The sequence below is a fragment of the Elgaria multicarinata genome, chromosome 3, assembly GCF_023053635.1.
Source record: "Elgaria multicarinata webbii isolate HBS135686 ecotype San Diego chromosome 3, rElgMul1.1.pri, whole genome shotgun sequence".
Lineage (NCBI taxonomy): Eukaryota > Metazoa > Chordata > Lepidosauria > Squamata > Anguidae > Elgaria > Elgaria multicarinata.
The window spans coordinates 127,350,646-127,371,105 of NC_086173.1; the positions used below are offsets into that span (position 1 = coordinate 127,350,646).

At 41.9% G+C, this 20,460-nt stretch overlaps 1 protein-coding gene across 2 annotated transcripts; it reads right to left on the reverse strand.

Annotated features, from left to right (window-relative positions):
- Positions 1-542: 542 nt before the first annotated feature.
- TRNT1 (tRNA nucleotidyl transferase 1) lies at positions 543-18,082 on the reverse strand. Of its 2 annotated transcripts, none has more exons than XM_063121620.1 (9): positions 17,989-18,082; positions 16,202-16,361; positions 14,163-14,356; positions 12,773-12,911; positions 11,013-11,139; positions 9,188-9,381; positions 8,039-8,292; positions 6,670-6,912; positions 543-633 (listed from the first exon to the last, which is right to left on the reverse strand). In XM_063121620.1, the coding sequence occupies exons 2-9, from the start codon at positions 16,359-16,361 to the stop codon at positions 601-603; spliced, it is 1,344 nt and encodes a 447-aa protein (XP_062977690.1). In that variant the 5' UTR covers positions 17,989-18,082; the 3' UTR covers positions 543-600. The 2 variants fall into 2 exon arrangements, with proteins under 2 accessions (XP_062977690.1, XP_062977691.1); XM_063121621.1 differs by having other exon boundaries at positions 17,985-18,040.
- Between the last annotated feature and the right edge of the window lie 2,378 nt (positions 18,083-20,460).

Consider the following 20,460-nt stretch of genomic DNA (forward strand, 5'->3'; position numbering starts at 1 on the left):
AAACAAAGGGTGTTTCTGCAGGGCGCTTGGAATGCAGTACTGCTCTGATGAGAGGGGAAGCTGGTTCTCCTCACTCTCCGAGGAGTGCTACTCTATCCTTCTGGAGACACCTAAAAAGTGCAACCTGCAAAACTATGGGGGGTGGGCAGGGGCATTTTCAGCATCAAGAGTATGTAGAAATGCGGCAAAAAACAGTGAGATAGTGGTCAGTTTTGAAGTGAAAGCTCTCATTGTGAAAGTCTCCGTAGTCATGCTCTTGAGGAGAGTCCAAACATGGAGGCAGCTTTATTGATCCATATCAACAAATTAGTTCTAAGAGTTTTCATCTCCACCAGGAGCAAATCTTTTCATAACATGGATGGGTCTTCATTGCACTTATGTGACCAGGCCACCCCAAAATACTTTGCATGAAAGGGATGGCTCACCACAATATATTGTTCCTGGGAAAATCCATCCTACATCCCCCAGCTAGAGTATGAGAATTGCAGCTAAACTCAAAGGGAAATCTGAGGGGGGTGGGGGGCTGGCAGATGAGGTCTCTGCTAATTAAAATGTGTCAGTGTTTTGACCCCTGTGATTCCTGGCTCCACTACACCATTGTCAAAAATTAACCTCTTTTCCAGATTCTTCACCCTGGAAATGGTAAAGAATAAAAGTAAGAAGGCAAAGCTATGTTCTTTGCTTTGTGCATTTTTATGCAGCCAGAAAGGTCTCTAACCCTCATTCATGCAGCCTTAGTGTATAAATATTTTCACACCAACCTACAAGGGAAATTAATTTCTTTTCTACACAAGACAGACACAGATAACATTGTCTTGTTCTTTGATATCAACTCCAGCTTATTAACTGACACAGGTTCAGGGTTGGGGTTAACCTATAAGCAGAGCTTCTCCCTTGAGGCTGTTATGCAAATTTAATCCAGGGCCTGAGCTCCTTGGTAATGAAATTTATGTACGCTGTTCCCTTCCCTGGCCCCCATTAGCATTACTTTTACGACCCATTATATGATTCTTCTTTTAGCAGGATGAATGTATAAGCATGTCTATTCCACTGACTTTTACAGTTCAACATTTTGCTGAGCCTCTGAAGCTGTAAGAGTACCTTTAATATGCAAGCAGCTAATTAATATTGTAACAACTCTCCCCAACATGCGCAGTAACTTTGCATGTAGTTGCATCTTACTGCACTTAGAACACTTAAACAAAAAACTTTGGCTTTCAGCAATACCAACAGGTGTGTTCTTCAACAGAAAATTGAAAGTGTGGTGGTTTGTTTTGTTTTTAATCCCCTGAAAGGCAGTATGTCAAAACGTTTTTCTACTTCCAGCATATTCCTTTCTATATTTTATTTCACTTGTTGTGATCGTTTTCAAACATACTTTGGCTGAGTGACCACCACTTAGAAAAGTGAGGGTTTTGTTTGTTCCTGAAGAAGGCAAAACACTGAAATAGAGTGTGCAACTATATTTTTCAATAACTTTTGACTAGGAGTATGTTTCTGAAGCTTTCACTTTTTTGGTTTCCAATTTGCTTTTTCCTGCTTGTGCTTCAACTGAACCTTGGGCAGAATCCAATTGGTGCCTTCCGTGCCTTGACAGCCCCAGAGGTTCTGTTGTGTGAACTCCAGCCCCCACCCCTTCCAGAAACAAGTGTTTTGGCTTGTTTTGGGGCCTTGCCTCCGGAAGTGCTATATCACATTGCACCAGGGGTGTGTTTGTGGATCAGAGCCGGTGAGACTGGCTGCAGGCAGAAGGCCCCAATCAGATGCTGCTCCTTGTCTTTAAAACCGACTGTACAGGTCATTGCATCTGGAAATGTATGTGGGGAAAATTGAGGAAAAAATGAAGTAATTTCTGCTAAGTGAGGTAACTTTCATGCATCATGAAAAAGAAATAGCAAAATATTACATATTTGCATAAAATGTACATATAGTAATGAATTTGTATATATATGCACATTTATACAATTACTATAATTTAAATATAACGGCACTACACTACACTGGAGCTAGGCAACCTGGTGCCCTTTAGATATTTTGGACTATAACTCTCATCAGCCCCAGCCAGCAAGGCCAAAATGGCCAGGGATTGTGGGAGCTGCGGTCCAAAACGCATCTGGTTACCTACCGCTACATTTCACTACAGTGGAGAGGACTGTAATCAGGTGACCCATGGGCCTGTTTTGCCTGCTGTCCAGGTGTTAAGTGCTGATAGGCCACTTTAAGGTCCCTGCAACCCCGTCTTATGGTTCTTTTATCTTTCAACCTGACTTGGGATTATAGAGCCCTTCTAGTAGCAGATGCCCTGAAACAGGAGCTGCCCTATATTGATTCAGACCCTTGGTTCATCTTGTTCATCATTGTCTGCACCGACTGGCAGCTGCTTTCCAGCTTTCCAGACTGAAGACTTTCCCAGTTCTGACTGAACATGCCAGGTATCAAACTGCGAACTGTTTGCATTAAAAGCATGTATTCAACCACTGAGCTGCGGTCCCTCCCCCCAAAAGAGGCCTGCCTTCTGTAAAGTGGCCCCTTAACCAAATAGAGGACTGCCTTCTGTAAAGTGAACATGTCATCATCCTATTGTTGTTAAAGCCTTTGACGGTATGCAAGGATGCTGTCACAATGTATGTCTACTATAGAATTTGCCATCTAAGGTGGAATCTGGCAGCCTGAATGAGAAGCCAGACAATTTTACCTTAAAAAAAGAAAAGCATGTCTCTAACTCTCATGGTTAAGATGAGTAGGAATACCATGAAAGTACAGTGGTTCTTCTTGCTGATAATCTACTGACGTAGGTTTGAGTAGGAATTTCAGGGGTTGGGATTTCTTCATTCTCTGCACCTCTCAGTTGTATTTTGTTGCGTATTTGTTGGGTTTATTTTATTATTATATGCAATATTAGAGTTATTTTAATAGTGTTCATTATTTTTATATGGGTCATCAGCTGCCCTGAGTTTTTTTGCAAGGAAGGGCGAGAGATACATATATGTCTCCTTGGCTTATATCCAGGCCTTGTTCTGACTCTATACTGTTAGCTTCACCCCACCCGGTGCCTGTTTACACTTCCCTGTACCTGTTTGCATTCTCTTTCCCTCCTTATTGTTTACTACAACTTTATTAGATTGTAAGCCTATGCGGCAGGGTCTTGCTATTTACTGTGTAATCTGTACAGCACCATGTACATTGATGGTGCTACATAAATAAATAATAATAATAATAATAATAATAACAGGCCTGCCTTTCCCACTCCACCTCACTGTGTGTTCTCCAGCACTAGCCTGTGAAATAACATGTTAAGAGAAAACATAAATAAATAAAATAAACATAACCGTGTTTAACCAAAAAATACTAATAATAAAAGGGCACAATTTCTACAGTAAGAAGCACCAGGACCCTCAGCTTGTTTAGGTACTTTTCCTACCATACTACCATGATGAAGCTGAAATAGTTCAAATTAACGCTGAAGAGAAGAAAGAAACCTCTGGATATACACGATCATGAAACTACCCTGTGACACTATTTCCAAAAGGAAATGGCACCAGGAAATGTGCTAATGCCTATGGGGCCAGAAGCCATGCTCAATGAACATTATTTTGCCATGTAAAGGAAGCAAAAGAACTCATTTGAAGGTGCACAGGAAAAGAGAGCCACCCATGCTTGTTTGAATGGCTGCTTGAATCCTTTAAATTGGAATGCGTTGGCCATTCTTTATGCGTGTTTTTTTTCTCTCTTTTACTCCCATTGACTCCTATGGTAGGGAATGACCAGCAGCAGCTGGCACATCTCCCCCAGCTTTTGGCCAGCTTTAGGATTGCAGCCAAACGTACTTCAAAGCACTAACAGTGCAACTTTATACATTTCTGTTTATGTATGCTTCACTGGATTGCATATGATTGCAGCCGAAGTCTACCAGCCTACATTTCAGTAACTAGGGTTAAGTTTATATTCATTACGATTGTTAACAACAAACTAAATAAAATAATCATTGCCAGGTTGCTACTACCAAATCCTGGGCCTTCTGTAGTAAAAATTACTGTCTGAATTGCAACAGTAATAAGAATTTCCCTACCCTATGCAGCTATGACTCCCTCCTTTATACTGCCATCTAGTGGGCAGAAGTGATTCTCAAATCATTTTCCTCTAAGCATTTTGGTTGCAAATTTATGCACCCTTTACCTGGGAGTAAATTCCATTGAACTGAATAGGACTTACTACTAAGAAGACACAGTTAGGACTGTGCTGCTAGACATATAAAACAGAATCACTTTGTAAACTGTTTTACATCTGTATAAAATGTTTCCAGTATGTTGAAGACCAGAGCACAATGCTGAATTAGTTCCTCTTGGTTCATAGCCATAACACTAGTATAATTTGTAATGAAGAGAAATTCGGCTTTATTTTTACTTAACAGAACATATTTAAAAATAATAGATACGTGCAAAAATACTCTGGCAATGTTGCTTGCCATATATTCACCGGTGATTAATAGTGTTAAGGAAAGCCGTGCATCTCTTCGTAATGGACATATAACAGGGAGATGTAGGTCATTCATGTATAGAATGGGGAAGAAAAGCAAACTTGTTTCCACTTTATTAAATGGTTACATTACTGTCACCCGTCCTCTCCCAATAACAGTTCATATGTGACCATTTATTACTTTGTCTGCCTAGAGACAGAAGGAAAAAAGGGACAATGACATTAATCAGCTACATTGACCACATGAAGAACACCTAGTCTGTGAATCTGAAAGTCCCATAAAGGAGGAAGCAGGCAAATAATAAGCCAAAGATGTGAATAAAGGCTTAGCAGAGGCTTGGGAGAAAGAGAAACGTTACAAGGGAAGGAAGATGAAGCCAAGGGGAGGGTGCAAGGAAAACCTCAAACAGGATTTGAGGACAAGAGGGGTAGAACATTATTGGGAAGAGACAGCAGGTGAGGTCACATACAGAGAGAAAACCAGAAGTCAAGAGAGGTACTGGAATGGGAGGCACTTGAAGGCCAGCCCTATGCATGTTTACACGGCAAAAAAAAAAGTCTGACAACTCTCAGCATTCCCCAGCCAGTCATACTAGCTGGGGAATGCTAAGGATTATACGACTCTTTTCTGACTAAACATGCATAGGATTATGTCTTTTGTGTATTTAAAAAGTAGTTTACATTTACATTTGTTTTTAAACACAAACAAAATAAAATGGCTGAAAAGTCTCCAGCTCAACAGAGATATCAGCCTTTTGTTCAAAATCTTGTTTTAGAATGAGAAATGAAACATTTAATCATTAGGAACTATGGGTTAAATGTAGCTGCTTTGAGAACCATTTCTATTGACACTCAGTTCAGTGCAGAATCTTCCTAGATCTGAGGCTGAGATCTACTTCTGAGTAGATATACACAGGGTTGTATTGCTAGTCTTGCTTAAGAGGTTTACTTTGCCAAGCTAAACTCAGAGCATAAAAAAGGGCTTTCCTTTGGAACTTGATTCCCCACAATCGAATAGGAGCGAGCAATTCCATGTGTCATCTTATCTTAAATTTAACACTGTGAAGGAACTGAACTATCTTGTTTTTTGGAAGGTAGGGATTAATCACTCTGTGTATACCCACCCACACACCTGGGCAAGCTAATCAGTTTCAGCCAAAAGGTTAATAGCTTAGAGGTCAAAAACTTAGTAGAGGCCAGGAAGTTTTGCTCAATAAGCCAAGGAAGGATAAAGTTCAACAAAAGCACAAAAGAAAGTAAGTTTTTACTCAGGAAACAGATGTAGCTTGCAGAAATTAGTAAGAAACTACCATCCAGTCTAGGAAATTAGCTGGGTGCATTTATCTCTATTTTATTACCCCCATTGCCACTGCATTTATGTCTGGTGTGTCTCTATCCAGATTTTAAAACACTTTCATACTAACATTTTTTATTAATATCTAAATTATTGAGAGCTTCGGCTATTGGGTGGTATAAAAATGTAATAAATAAATATTGTTTGAAATCTTTTGGGAGAGGGTATATCAAAACACATCTATCAACTAACTCCTCTATTATCTGAAGTAGAAACCTCAAACCTAGAGAGTTTTGAGGCTGGTTTGGTGGAGGGAGCCAGAGAAGTAAAATTTACCACCTGGTGGCAGTAGAATAAGCCAAAGGACGGGAAGGGCCAAAAGGAGTGTGGGTACACTGTTTTGCCTGTTTCCCCTTCCACTCACAATCTGTGACAAAGAACGTCTCCTTAAAAGTTACAGGAAGACAGATTCCAGCTGGACATCAGGAAAAACTTCCTGACTGTTAGAGCAGTAAGGTAGTGGAACCAATTACCTAGGGAGGTTGTGGGCTATCCCACACTAGAGGCCTTCAAGAGGCAGCTGGACAGCCATCTGTCAAGGATGCTGTAGGGTGGATTCCTGCATTGAGCAGGGGGTTGGACTCAATGGCTTTATAGGCCCCTTCCAACTCTACTATTCTATGATTCTATGAAAAGTTCAGTATAATCATACATCATTACAAGGACATAAAGTTGCTTGCAAAACTTTTTACGTTTTAATTGTAAAAACAAAACAAGACATACAAACAAAATATTCTGACAATCCTTGAAACCAAAATGCCAACTTGAGTAAGAGGCACACAGTAAAATATTTACTCATGTCATTTGATACAATTTTATTCATTGAATTTATTTTAGACCTTCTTTACATAGCTTAGGAGTTCTTCCTTATCCATTCGGTAATCACTCTTTTTCCACTGGTCCCGTAACTGCTGTAAGACTATCCCAATTTCTTTCCCTGATGAAATTCCCATTTTCCTTATGTCGTGGCCGCTTATTGGAAAAGTAGGGACAGACCACTGTTGCATTTCTTTCAGAAGATGTTCTTCCCCTTGGTACTTCAGAAGCTCACAGATCCTGGATATTGCATCAGCCTCCCTAGACTTTACAAAAACACATAGTAATCTGAGAACAGACACATCTACGGCAATACTTAACAGCCACCAACTGCAAACACACAACCCCATAAACCACATGTATCCAAAGGCTTCCCAAAATAATTACATTTACTTAGTACAGTAGACAAGCCCATGATTTTTTTCAGTGATTAACCAAGGGTTGAAAAGGGTAAAAGCAAATTAAGCATAGCAAAGGTAGGTTTGCAGTCATTAAAAGTGTACTTCAAAATATTCTTGCTTCCAACAACTTGCAATGAAGCTTGGGACCATAAACTCATGTCTTAGATATCAGGTAAATAATTGCCACTTGTGCGCCTATTCCTAAATATGTTGATTTACTAGTTAAGTCTCAATGCATTTGATGAGATTTGGTTCCTACTAAGGATGTTTAGGATTACAGCTTTGGGGCACAATCTAAAGCACGTTTAGACAGAAAAAAGTCCTATAACACCCAGCATTCCTCAGCCAGCATGGTCCAAGGTCGTAGGAGAAAATACAGAGAAGGAACATAGAAGTACCACTCTTCTACCTTAGCCAGTGATGTTTCAACTTAGGTGAAAATATGGGAGACCTCAATACCACAATTCAGGTGGTAGTTAAGCCTGAATGGGTAATAAGAGGTGGATGAACTACCCACTTCTTCTCGACCTTTAGACAGGGATGGGCAAGTTGTGTCCCTCCAGATGTTTTGGCCTACAACTCCTATCAGCTTTAGCCAGTATAGCAAATGGTGAAGGCTCATGGGAGTTGTAGGCAAAAACATCTGAAAGGCCATATAGTGCCCATGCCTACCCTAAGCTTATTGGCTCTGGAGAAATAATGATGGAAAAGATAGCTAGGAGCAGGTGTAACAAGTGTAGGGAATTAGGGTAAAGGCTTGGGGGGGGGGGGGGGAAACTGGGGAGAACCAGAAAAAAATAGGAAAAAACTTTCACCCACATTTTTGCAAAAAGAGGAGGGCCTTCACATTTTTCTAGGTTCCCCACCTCCCCATTTCTTTGGGGTCTTTTTTTTCCAGGACCTCACATCTCTAGAATAATCCAGAAAAGCCTCTGATGCAATAATCATATAAAGTATTTAGTATGAAATAGCGATGCAAAATAGCACTTACATCTATAACGAAGTCCTGATATGGTTTAATTGGTTCTGCAGTATCAGTAGCTTTGACCAAGTCTCTCCTATGCTTCAGCAGAAAGAGCCCAAGGTTTTTGTCGTCTTTTGAAATTTTCAGCCTTAAATCCAGTTTGGTGATGTCATCTGGAACCTTTAACAGTGATGTTAGAACGGTCATTGCTTTTGGAAAGAGATTCTGAACATTTTTACAGACTGTGTCAAATTCTTGCAAGTTCCCATTAATAGGCAATCCTGAGGGACACACACAAAAAAGGAATGTGAGAACAGTGTAACGAAGAAAACAAAAAGCTATCAGAAGACATACTCTGCTGAGTAATTCAGCCTTCCTCAGCTAGCTGTTCTCCAGAAATTTTGGACTTCAACTTCCGTGAATCCTAGTCAGCATATCCAATGGTCAGGGGTCCTGGGAGTTGTCATTCAAAACATCTGGAGGGCACCAGGCTGTGGAAGGCTGAAGTAACTAAACTTACTTACGAACATGTATTTATTGTGAGCTACTGAATAAGCACAACTAAAAGGGCCACAGTAGTTGAAAACCACAATTGGTCATCTTGCACCAGGACTGGAATCAGAGCTACTGCTGGTACCATCCCACCAGTGACGTCAGGCGACCAATATGGAGCAGGGCTATCCAAGCAAGGGGTTTGGCTTACTTCTAGCAGGAAGGCTAGCCCTTTATGCTAGCGGACAAGGCTAGAACCAATGGATAGAAATAACTGGGAAGCAGATTTCAGCAAAACATTAACAGAAACTGTGAGAGCTCTTCAGCAGTGGAACAGAGTGCCTTGAGAGGTGGCAGGATTTAAGCCAAGGCTGGATTGGCCACTTAGCAGAGATGCTTTATGTAGAGCCTCTCGATGCATTACAGAGCCTGCACTGAGCAAGGAGTTGGACAGATGATCTTTAAGATCCCTTCCAATTCAATGATTATCTTAAGGGCTCTCAGAGCAACTTAAGATATTCTGCATGGGCAAAACCTCTTTTAGAACAGTTAATGGTATTCAGCCATTTTCCAATGGATGCAGATATTCACTGCAGAATGTGCCACTAGAATGACACTGTTCCTTATTACTAAATGTTCTGGTTGGCAGAAGAATTAAGGCTATGTAAATTCATTGCACTTTACCTATATAGCCAGCCACACCAAGTTCGTACATTAGGCGAATGAGATGATTGACATGCTGCCCAATGAGAATTTTCCTCAATTCCACCCAAATCCTCTCGCCCGATATTCCAGCCAGGCCTTTGGCATTTTCTTTGATGGCTTCCAAAGTTTTGGATTCATGGTCACCAGGCTTTTCTGCTATCTTCCCATAAAACCTAGGAGGAAAAAAAATCTCTATTAGCACCTAGAGCTAATTTGCGGTTGTTGTTGTTTTGTAAATGTTGAGTTGCAACTGTACCGTGCAATACTGATTGCCATCATTTTGAAAGTGCAGAATTTGATATGCAAGTGGCACAAATGGATATTAAGTGATCTGAATAACAGAGGAAGAGAGAGTTCTATGGGTTATGTCCTGGTATACTGCTGCATCGATGTGTGCACACCACTGGGGGAGGGGAGTGAAGAAACAGAGCTATACTGCATGGCAATCTGTATATGTGGTGTCAGATCATGCCCTTATCATTTAGAAATATAAAGCCAGTGTGGTGTAGTGGCTAAAGTTTTGGATTGGGAGTTGGGAGATCCAGGTCCTAGTCCCCACTCGGCCATGGAAACCCACTGGGTGACATTGGGCCAATCACAGACCTACCTCACAGGGTCGTTGTTATTATTATTATTATTTATTATTATTATTTATTTATATAGCACCATCAATGTACATGGTGCTGTACAGATAACACAGTAAATAGCAAGACCCTGCCGCATAGGCTTACAATCTAATAAGTTGTAGTAAACAATAAAGAGGGAAGGAGAATGCAAACAGGCACAGGGAAGTGTAAACAGGCACCGGGTAGGGTGAAGCTAACAGTATAAAGTCAGAACAAATTCAATATTTGAAGGCTATAGGGAAAAGAAAAGTTTTTAGCTGAGTTTTAAAAGCAGTGATTGAGTTTGTAGTTCTCAAGTGTTCTGGAAGAGCGTTCCAGGCGTAAGGGGCAGCAGAAGAAAAAGGACGAAGCCGAGTAAGGGAAGTGGAGGTCCTTGGGCAGGCGAGAAGCATGGCATCAGAGGAGCGGAGAGCCCGAGCGGGGCGATAGTGTGAGATGAGAGAGGAGAGATAGGCAGGAGCTAGACCGTGAAGAGCTTTGAAGGTCAGCAGGAGAAGTTTATATTGGATTCTGGAGTGAATTGGAAGCCAATGAAGAGATTTCAGAAGTGGAGTGACATGGTCAGAGCGGCGGGCCAGGAAGATGATCTTAGCGGCAGAGTGGGGGACAGAGACCATCGGACTGATGTGAGACGAAGGAAGGCCAGAGAGAAGAAGGTTGCAGTAGTCCAGCCGAGAGATAACCAGTGCGTGAACGAGAGTCTTGGCAGAAGAGACAGACAAAAATGGTCGAATCCTGGCAATATTATATAGGAAGAAACGACAGGATTTAGCTACTGCCTCGATGTGAGGAGTAAAGGAGAGCGAGGAGTCAAATATAAAGCCAAGACTACGAGCTTCCTTGACCGGAGTAAGCGTGACATCGTTGACAGTAAGAGAGAATGAGAGGTGAGGAGAAGGTTTAGGAGGAAAAACAAGCAATTCAGTCTTTGCCATGTTAAGTTTCAAACGACGATGAAGCAGCCAGGCTGAGATATCTGAAAGACATGCCGAGATACGATCGTGGACAACTGGAGAAAGTTCCGGAGATGAAAGATATAATTGTGTATCATCGGCATACAGGTGATATTGGAGGCCGTGAGATTGAATAAGCTTGCCCAAGAGAAGGATTATGTACACCGCCTTGGGTTCCTTAACAGGAAAAAAGGCGGGATATAAATGCAATAATAATAATAATACCTGAAGTATCGTAGAATTCGTAAGTAATCCTCCTGTATTCTCTCGTTTGCATGTCCTACAAATCTGATTTTGTTGTTTTTTAAATCGGTGTAGCCATTGAAATAATCATAAAGTGTGCCATCCAAGCCTGTAAAGCAAATAAAAACTTCATTAAAAGGGGTCTTTTCTGATGCCACATTTATCGTTAGCATTAGAACAAGGCAAGTATAAGTTCAAAAGCCATTCTGTTAATTGCTCATCTTGAGGCATGCACTTTGTAATATAAGTTATAAGCAGATCTTAGTTTTACTTTCTACCACATGGTAACTACTTATGGCCAGTACATTTTAACACAATTTTTCCTATACTTCTTACATCTCCTGCTGTCAAAGTAAACATCATCTGTAGCAACCAAATTTGTGTGTCCATGAGTTTTCATTAATCAAGAAAACATATTCCCGCAATAGAATTATGTCAAGTGGCAATATATTTCCTGAGCACAGGAAAATCACAGGACATGAACAATGTCTACGGGTCAGTAGAAAGAGGCTTGCATAATGCAAAAGTTGATCAGGCTCTTGTATTGTATCAGTTGGTAAGGGTTGAAGGCAGTGAACTGTCAGAATAGGAGGGGAGGTCACACTGAATTTTGTAAGTGTGCTAGGAACTGCCCACAGCTTCCTAAAGTAACAGCTTTAGTCCTTAGCTTTGCTTTTATTCAATATTTTGATACTGGGTGGGATGCCAGAATGATCTAACATGGTCACATGAAAACCAAACATAAAAACTCAAACATAAAAAGAATCCCATACACTAATACTGAACTCACTCTTCAAGTCCTGATCCTTATGGAAATAAAGGCTCAGTTCAGAAAACAAGTTTCTCTACGCAGTGGGAAAATTCTACTCAATAGTTGAGTTTTTAGGGGGTACTCACCACACAACATGTTTTAACTCCACTATTGTGTGACTGTGGGTTCCTGTGGAGTTGAGTAAAAGTCAATGTGACGTTTGATTGACAGTTCTTCTGCCTTCTCTCCTCTCCCAGTCCTGATGGTATCCCATCAGCCACTGCTGCAAAAAAACAATCTCAGCAGCTCTCCTAGAGCGGCACGCCCTCCTTTCACCACTCTTGCCAGAGAACACTGTACGCAGTGGGAAAAGTCCACTCAATGCAACGGAAAACTCAATGGAGCCCTCCACATAACACACACCACAGCGGTTGTGCAGGAACTCTCCTCTCTCCAGCGTGGATATTCAGCGTGGAGTGTTTTCTAAAAAAACAACTCCAACGTGGGGTGTCCTTTTTCCCTCCAGACAACACATTTCTCAATGGTGGTGTAAAAACTCCACCGTGGAGTTCTAAAACCACCGTAGAGAAACGTGTTGTCTGAACTGAGCCAAAATAGCACCATCCACACACAAGAGGAAATATCAGCAGTTTGGGGAACTCTAAGAATTGCAGAAAAGGTTTTCTAAAAAACAAACAAACTCCCCTACTCAAATAATCTTTGGGAATATTTACATTCCACTCCACACCCCTCCCTGGCAACTCAAAGCTACTACATACTGTATATGTGGGTCCCAGGACGTTTCCTATCCAGGCACTAACCAGGCTTCACCCTGCTTAGTTTCAACAGGGCTGATGCACCACTTGCCTTCAGACCAAGCCCTGGACACCATATCCAGGAACAGCTGGTGTTGAACATGGGCATGGAGGAATGACCACATGAAATAGCAATACAGACAGTCAGAATTTAAATCGGAATTACTATGCTTTACCTAAGAACATAGAATTGATTGTGAGATCCCTCCTCTCAGCGTCTTTTTCCCAGTCAGTTGTGAATTCCACTTCTGCATGTCTTCCATCAGTAACCAGATCAATTCTAAGCGTGGTAATTTCAAAGTTCTGCTCGTGGAGCTGTAACAGATTTTTTTTAAAGTCTTAATTTACTTTTGGATAATAGCAGCCTTTCCCATATGGGAAGAAACTAAATGATTTGTATGCCACATTTGGTTGCATGGGTGGGGGATTAAAAATAGATGAATAGCATATATAAAAGCCATTTTCTTCAGGGAAGCACTCCCTGTCCTGTTTAACAAGGGGCAACCATCCTATATAGATGGTTGCCCCAGTGATGGTTTCCCCACACTGATATTATTCCTGGTCTCTATTTAAACTGTTGGTTTCTCAGTCCCCTATTTTCTGCAAGGCTTTCCATACATTCATTTCACAGGTCCCCATTTTCCATTCTTCTCTGCCTCGTCCCTCTCCGCCCTTTAGCTTCCCTGCTTCCTGGGCTCTCTTCCCACTCACCTTCCTTGCAGTCAGTATTCCTATACTTATGTTATTTTCCACCAACATCACATCCTCTCTCTAGGCAATAGGTGGCCAAGATTTTCGACAGGTGCACACAGTCATATTAAAACTATATACTGTAATGTGCGCTACAGTATACATGCCGTTACCCTGTGCATTGGGAGTGGGTTGCCTCTTGTCTTCTGTGGCAAGGAGCAGGCAGCACAGCACTGGAGAGGCAAGTAGGAATATAAAGCTGACTCTCATGAGCAGCCAGGCCCACAGATCTAATCTTGCTCTTGTCCAGTCTGCCACAAATTGCTGCTGCACAACACTTACAATATTTGCACTGCAGGTTGACCACCATGGCACAGATCAAGTCTAAGCAACCTGGTGCCCTTCAGGTGTTTTGGGGTACAACTCCCAGAATCCTGAGCTTTTGTCACACCGTCTGGAGATGATGGGATTTGTAGTCCAAAACATTTGGCAAGCATCAGGATGCCTACCCTAGGGTTTTTCCAAGATTCTTTTCCCCAGACAAAGTAGGCTTTCATAACAAGAGAACACCTTCACACAATCTGCACTTTTTATCAAGATTCTGCATGATGATCCTCAGTCTTTCTCTTTGCTATTAGAGTATTCACAATAATTCTATGATGCTACAGTGGGGAGCTAGTAGGCGGAGGGATGGAGAAAAGGGAGAAAATGGCTCAAAGGCAAGAAGCAATGTTCAGCTTCTTATATTTATAGACAGAACTAAAAATACATATGTAAATATTTTAGTAAAAACAGTGCATATTGGGGAAAGGATCCTTCCAAACATTTTCCCCAGGTAATATGGGTTTAAAAGAGTTGTAATAAATAGTCTTTTACCCTGGCAGTGATGGTTCCATGTTTTTCTCCTCTGTTGTTGATCATACGGATGCCTTCAGCCTGGAACATTTCCTTCATCTGAGTAGGAGTCGCAGTGGTGGCAAAGTCAACATCTTGAGGGTTCATTCCATTGAGTAAGTCCCTTACAGCACCTCCTGCTATTCTTAGTTCATAATTGGCTTTGTCAAATAATTCTGGAGTGGGGGGATAAGTGATCATGGGGGAGGGGGGGAAATAAAATTCTTGTAAGAATTACCTCTGCTGTTCAGACCCACTAAAGTTGATTTAGTTTCAAGTGTAGAAATGGTAAAAGAAAGAAGCCAGGTTGGAAAAATAAATATGTGGGCTAACTAGTGCATTTATTTATTTATTTATTTATTTTATTACATTTATATACCGCCCCACAGCCGAAGCTCTCTGGGCAGTTCACAAAAGCTAAAAACAGTAAACATTAAAAGTATACAAAATTTAAAAACCATCAGAGACATACAAACAACAGTATAAAAACAGCAGCATCCATTATTACATGATGATAACCCTTCATGATTTACTATGGACTCAGCAGACCACACTTGCCCAATGTGACTCACTCTAAACCTATTCTACAGAAATGACTGCCTTCTCCCATACAAGCCTGTCTCCACTCTCGAGGTCATCAAGAGGCCTTTCTCACCTGCTTGCCACAAGGGCAGTTAAGTTGATGAGTGCAAGGTAGAGGACCTTCTCAGTAGGGTCTCTGCACCTCTCAAATCAACTTCCATCGGGTTTGTCGGGCCCTTTCTCTCAAACCTTCAGGAAAGCTCTGAAGACCCACCTGTTTTCACTGGCCTTTCCTTAAATTGTACCCACTTTGTGTGGTTTTTATCTTGTATGCCTCCTTGAGACAATTCCGCTCTTAAAGGTGGCCTATAAATAACTTTAGCTAGATATAGATAAATATCCCCACTTCTTTCAATGGTGCTTACTTCAGAGCAAATGCATAGGATGAGAGCTTAAAATTAAATATGCAGAGATCCCAAGACTGCTTAGTGCTTGGTAATTTTTGGCATTATTAAGGCAGCTAAAAGCCAAATTTACCAGAGACAGCCAAGTAACCCCAAACACATTTCAAAATAAAGTATTTTATGCAGTTGCACACTTGAGTGGACAAAAGCTCACATACTTCTAAACATCTTTCCTGGTTTTTCTACCTGAGCGAAGGCCACAATAGCTTGAGTTCAACTGCAATTGAACGAGCTTTGGCTTCATGATATTCCTTTAGGTTTGGGATTTTAGAACAACACATATATTATCCTTCAGATTTTGCACATTTATGTTTCTGTTGGAAACATAAATGTATATTCCTTCCAAGCTGACAAAATATGAAATGGATATAAAGCAATTATATCCATTTGGACTCGATGGCCTTGTAGGCCCCTTCCAACTCTGCTATTCTATGATTCTATGAATTATCTCTCAGGTGAGACTAAAAGAATCAAATTTGACTTTCCAAGTGAAAAGTTCTTTGGTAATTTGATGGCCTACATGAACAACTGAAAGAGATTAATCAAAATACTTGAAGTCTCAATTCTATTTTCACAGATGATTCTGAGGGAAATGCATGTTTCTTTGCATTTAGCTGGACAAACTTTTATTGGAGAAAGTGCATTCACACAGCAAGTTGCTTCAAAAGCCTACATAGTCAGATAACCTGGATGTGTTTGCAGCTCCTCCCTCAAACAGGAATAGTTTACTTCAGAAGTAAAGGCCTTCTGTTTGTACTGACCACACTGCCAATGCAGTGGGGGAGTAAACTTTGGTGCATCCTCCCCTAACCAAGATGAAATATTTTACTGCTGAAGTCAGTATTGGAGTAAACTACTGCTGTCATGACAAAAGGGTTGGTGCAAACACACCCTCTGACCTTCAAACCCCATTGGAGCAAGAATACAAATATTTCCAAGTTCTTGTTAATGTTCATTGTCACTATTATTGGGCATTTTTCTGCACTCTGTGGCCAACCCAGTCCTAAACCACCTCAGAAAATGAAGCACTCGTACCTGCAACACTCTTCAATCCTGGTGTGAAGAGGGACTGGAATTCGGAAGACTCTAGCTTCATCGTACTTAAACGACGCCACAGGATTTTAATCCCTGCTCTGCTGCGGGGGAAGAGAGGAAGACCTGCCTTACAGCCTTGGAGGAACAGTTGACTCCACATCTAAAAAAAAATAAAAAATGGTACAAGTGAATGAGTGGTATATAATTTCTCTTGTGTCAAATGAGACAAATTATTGCAACCTTCATCTTCCTAGTGCACAGCCTAACCCTAACCTGGTGCCCTCTAATGTGTTGGACTACAACTCCCATCAGTCCCAGCCTGGTTAGGAAATATATAACACACACAGGCTAAAGATCACTATATGGTACCTCAATTTATTTATTTATTTATTTATTACATTTTTATACCGCCCAATAGCCGAAGCTCTCTGGGCGGTTCACAAAAAATTAACCAAGTGATCACTAAACAGAATAGAGGAAGAACTATTATGCCAGTCTAGGCATTCCAAACTTATACAACACAAATGTGGTATAGCATAAGGGGTAAGGGTCAAGGACACCCTAGTTCAAATCTTGCCTCTACCATGGTAACCTCAGGCAAGTCGCTCTCTCTGTCTCAGCCTCCCCACCATCTGCAGTATGAAGGATCAAAATAATGACCTTACAACTCGATAATGCATGTGAAGGACTTTGAGCATTTGTAAGTACAAGACAAATTCTTATTTATTATGATTATTACTATTATTAAAGCTAAGAATTGCACGAAGGCCTTCTAGTTAACTGTCTGCAAATCAATACTACTGTTATCCCCCACCCCCTCAAAGATAAGCTATAGCCTTCAACCAGCTAAAAAGAAGGCCTACTGTAACTGGGAGTAGGGCTGCTGCTGTAGACTGATGGTAGAGCATGTATGTGCTTTGCATGCAGAACATCTCGGGTTTATTTTTAATTTATTATTGCATTTACATCCCATATTTCCCCCCTTGTAAAGAACCCAGGGTGACTTACAGCACCTCCTCCTCCTCCTCCTCTCTATTTTACCCTCACAACAACCATGTAAGTTAGATTAGGCTGAGAGTCAGTGGCTATCTCAAAGTCACCCCAGGCCCAGTGAGCTTCAAAGCCAAGTGAGGACTAGATCCCAGGTCTCTCAAGTGCCAGTCCAACATCTAATCACTACACCACACTGGTTCTCACTAAATCCCCAGTTAACGGCACAATGCTATTTATGTTTAGACAGGAAAAAAGGTCGTACAACTCCCAGCGTGCCCAGTCATGGCTGTCTGAGGAATGCTGGGCGTTGTAGGACTTTTGCCTGTCTAAACATTTATTTTATTTATTATTAAAACGTTTGTATCCCACCCTATATCACTGGGATCTCAGGGCGGCATAGGATTGCACCCTAAAAAGCTTCCAGATAGCACAGCTGGGAAACAGCTTTATCAGAAGACCTGGACTGCGCCAGAGAATAGTGCTAGACACCCCCCCCCCCAGGGTAGTCAACCCAGTGCCCTCCAGATGTTTGGAACTACAAGTCTCATAAGCCCCCTCCAGCAAGGCCAGTGCCCAGGAATTATGGGAGCTGTAGTCCAACACGTCTGGAGGGCATCGGCTTGCTTATTCTTGCGTTAGACGCTCTATGGATCTGGCTCCGTCAGACTGGAGGAGGGAAGAGGATCGGGACCGGAAAGCGGCATTTCATCAGCAAGTCCGGCAAGCGGAGGACGCGCGCATGGAGACCGCAAAGGAGGAGCCGCCGCCGCGGCCGCCTTCACTCACTCACTCACCCAGGCGCTTGCTGCTGTTTCTTCTGTCGCCACAGCTCAGAGGTGAGCTCAAAGCGCCGCGACCGGCGAGGAGGCGGAGAAGGAAGCGAGGCCGGAAATCCCGCTCCGCCTTGGAGGCGGCCTGTGAGGGAGGGCGCGGCAGAGGCGGCGGCGCAATTCTCGCCGCCTGGTCTCCGCGTCGTTGCATTGAGGGGCGGCGCTCTCATGCTTAGCCGCTCCTCGTAGGCGTCTCTGGCGCCAACGACAGATTCAGCCCGGTGAAGCTTTCGTCCTGGCGACGTCCCCAAATTGGAGGTGGCGGCTTCTCATCGTGTAAGGCAACTTTGCAAAAGGGCTTGCTGGGCGCGAATCCTTAAAAATAATCGCTTAGAGAAAATGAATTATCCTAGGAATGCTACAGCATCGGTAGAACCATTTTTGGTCATGTGGGAAAAGCCCATGTCAAACTTAGTATCAGGGGAGGCGCAAAACATGTTGTTGCCTGAGGCGGAGGACAAGATGGCGCCCCCTCCCATTCCGTGTATAAAAGGACATAAGAAGTGCCATGCTGGATCAAACCAAGGGTCCATCTAGTAGTGCACTCTGTTCACACAGTGGCCAACCAGCTGTTGACCAGGGTCCAACAAGCAGAACATGATGCAGCAGCACCTTCCCACCCATGTTCCCCTGCAACTGGTGCACACAGGCTTATTGCCTCGAATACTGGTGACAGCACACAACCATCAGGGCTAGTAGCCATTGATAGCCTTTGCCTCCAGGAATTTATCCAACCCCCTTTTAAAGCCATCCAAATTGCTGGCCATCACTACATCTTGTGGTAGTGAGTTCCGTAATTTAACTATGCGCTGTGTGAAGAAGTACTTCCTTTTATTTGTCCTGGATCTCCCACCAATCAGCATCATGGGATGACCCCAGGTTCTAGTATTTTGAGAGAGGGAGAAAAATGTCTCCCTATCCACATTCTCCATACCATGCATAATTTTGTACACCTCTATCGTGTCTCCCCATAGGCAGGATCTACACTACTGCTTTATAGTGATATTGAAGTGCACTGAGAACTGTTGGGGCCCATGACACATCTACACCAAACAGGATATAACACAATGAAAGTGCCATGGGCCCCAACAGTTGTCAGTGCACTTCAATACCACTATGAAGCAGTAGTGTAGATCCTACCTCTATATACAGCTTTCATACCACTTTCATAGTGCTATATCCTGCTTGGTGTAGATCTGGCCTTAGACTCCCTTTTTCCAAGCTAAATAATCCCAGCTGTTGTAACCTTCCCTCCTAGGGGAGATGCTCCACCCCCTTAATCATTTTAGTTGCCCTTTCTGCACTTTTTCCAGCTCTACTATCTTTTTTTAGGTTTGGTGACCAGAACTGTACACAATATTCTGTGTGGTCGCACCATAGATTTGTATAAAGGCAGTATATTGGCAGTTTTATTCTCAATTTCTTTTCTTACAGTGCCTAACACGGAGTTAGCCTTCTTTATAACCCACAAACAAGCCATTATATGATATTAGCAATGACATTCCCAATTGCTACCCAAATGATTCCTTTTAGTGTATTGCAACCAGCTGCATTATGAAAGCCTCGTATCGAGCTCCACGCTCCTAGCAAGATGTTCTGTTCTGGTTAGCATTTCCCTGCATAGCAGGGTGAGCCATTTTTTTGTTTAATATTGGGAGAGATTCCTGAGCAATTTGTGATGTATCATGGAGAGCTGCAGTTCACAGAGAAAAAGCCAAAAGTCTAACTGGGCAAGGGCAGCAACCGTCTTAAATTTGCCTACAGGAGCTCTCTGTATTGGAGCTTCATATAGAGCTGAAATCTGAAGGTAATTTTACTCCTAAAAATGGGACCCTCAGTCAAATTTCAGCTTTGCCAAAATAGAGAAAAAATGGGCACAGTGAAATGCAGTTATATCTCTTACTCCAAGAGCTAAGCATAGTCACTATTTCTACAAATCTTTTAAGGCATTGCACAGCTTTGTAAATGTGTACATATCTTTGTCCCTATACAACTCAATATTTATCAAAAGATAAAATTTCTTTACGTTGCACACTAGTTTGCATTCTTTATTGGATAACTGTCTAGTGCAACTTTTCTTAACATGATACATACACGTCTGTCCTATTTTGCTCTTTTGGGGGTACATTCTTTAATGCTTTTTTCCTGATTTACTGAATGACTTTACTCTCTGTCATGTGCTTTCCAGTCAGTGCTCCAATATGTTGTTCCTTTTCCTCTCAGGCTTGTTGGCTTTGATGCATTCTTCAGGTGTGTCATGCTGATCTTAGGGCAATTGTGGCCTGTTTTTATACTGATTTTTAACCTTGCCCCTTCTGACATAAAAACAAGACAGTCTTTTAAAAATAGCTTAGCACAAAACTTTCAGTTTATACAGAATAAAACAGCCTTCAGCTCCGAGATGTTCTCAGTAGATTTATATGATAAACAGTCTTT

What these genes read in the sequence shown, in the direction of transcription:
- TRNT1 (XM_063121620.1), bottom strand. Translation starts at nt 16,361, where the DNA reads ATGTGGAGTCAACTGTTCCTCCAAGGCTGTAAGGCAGGTCTTCCTCTC. An exon ending in AATCAATTCTATGTTCTTAG is followed by an intron (nt 11,140 to 12,772) that starts GTAAAGCATAGT and finishes TTTGCTTTACAG; the next exon opens with GCTTGGATGGCACACTTTAT. An exon ending in TCCTAAGCTATGTAAAGAAG is followed by an intron (nt 634 to 6,669) that starts GTCTAAAATAAA and finishes TACCATTTCCAG; the next exon opens with GGTGAAGAATCTGGAAAAGA.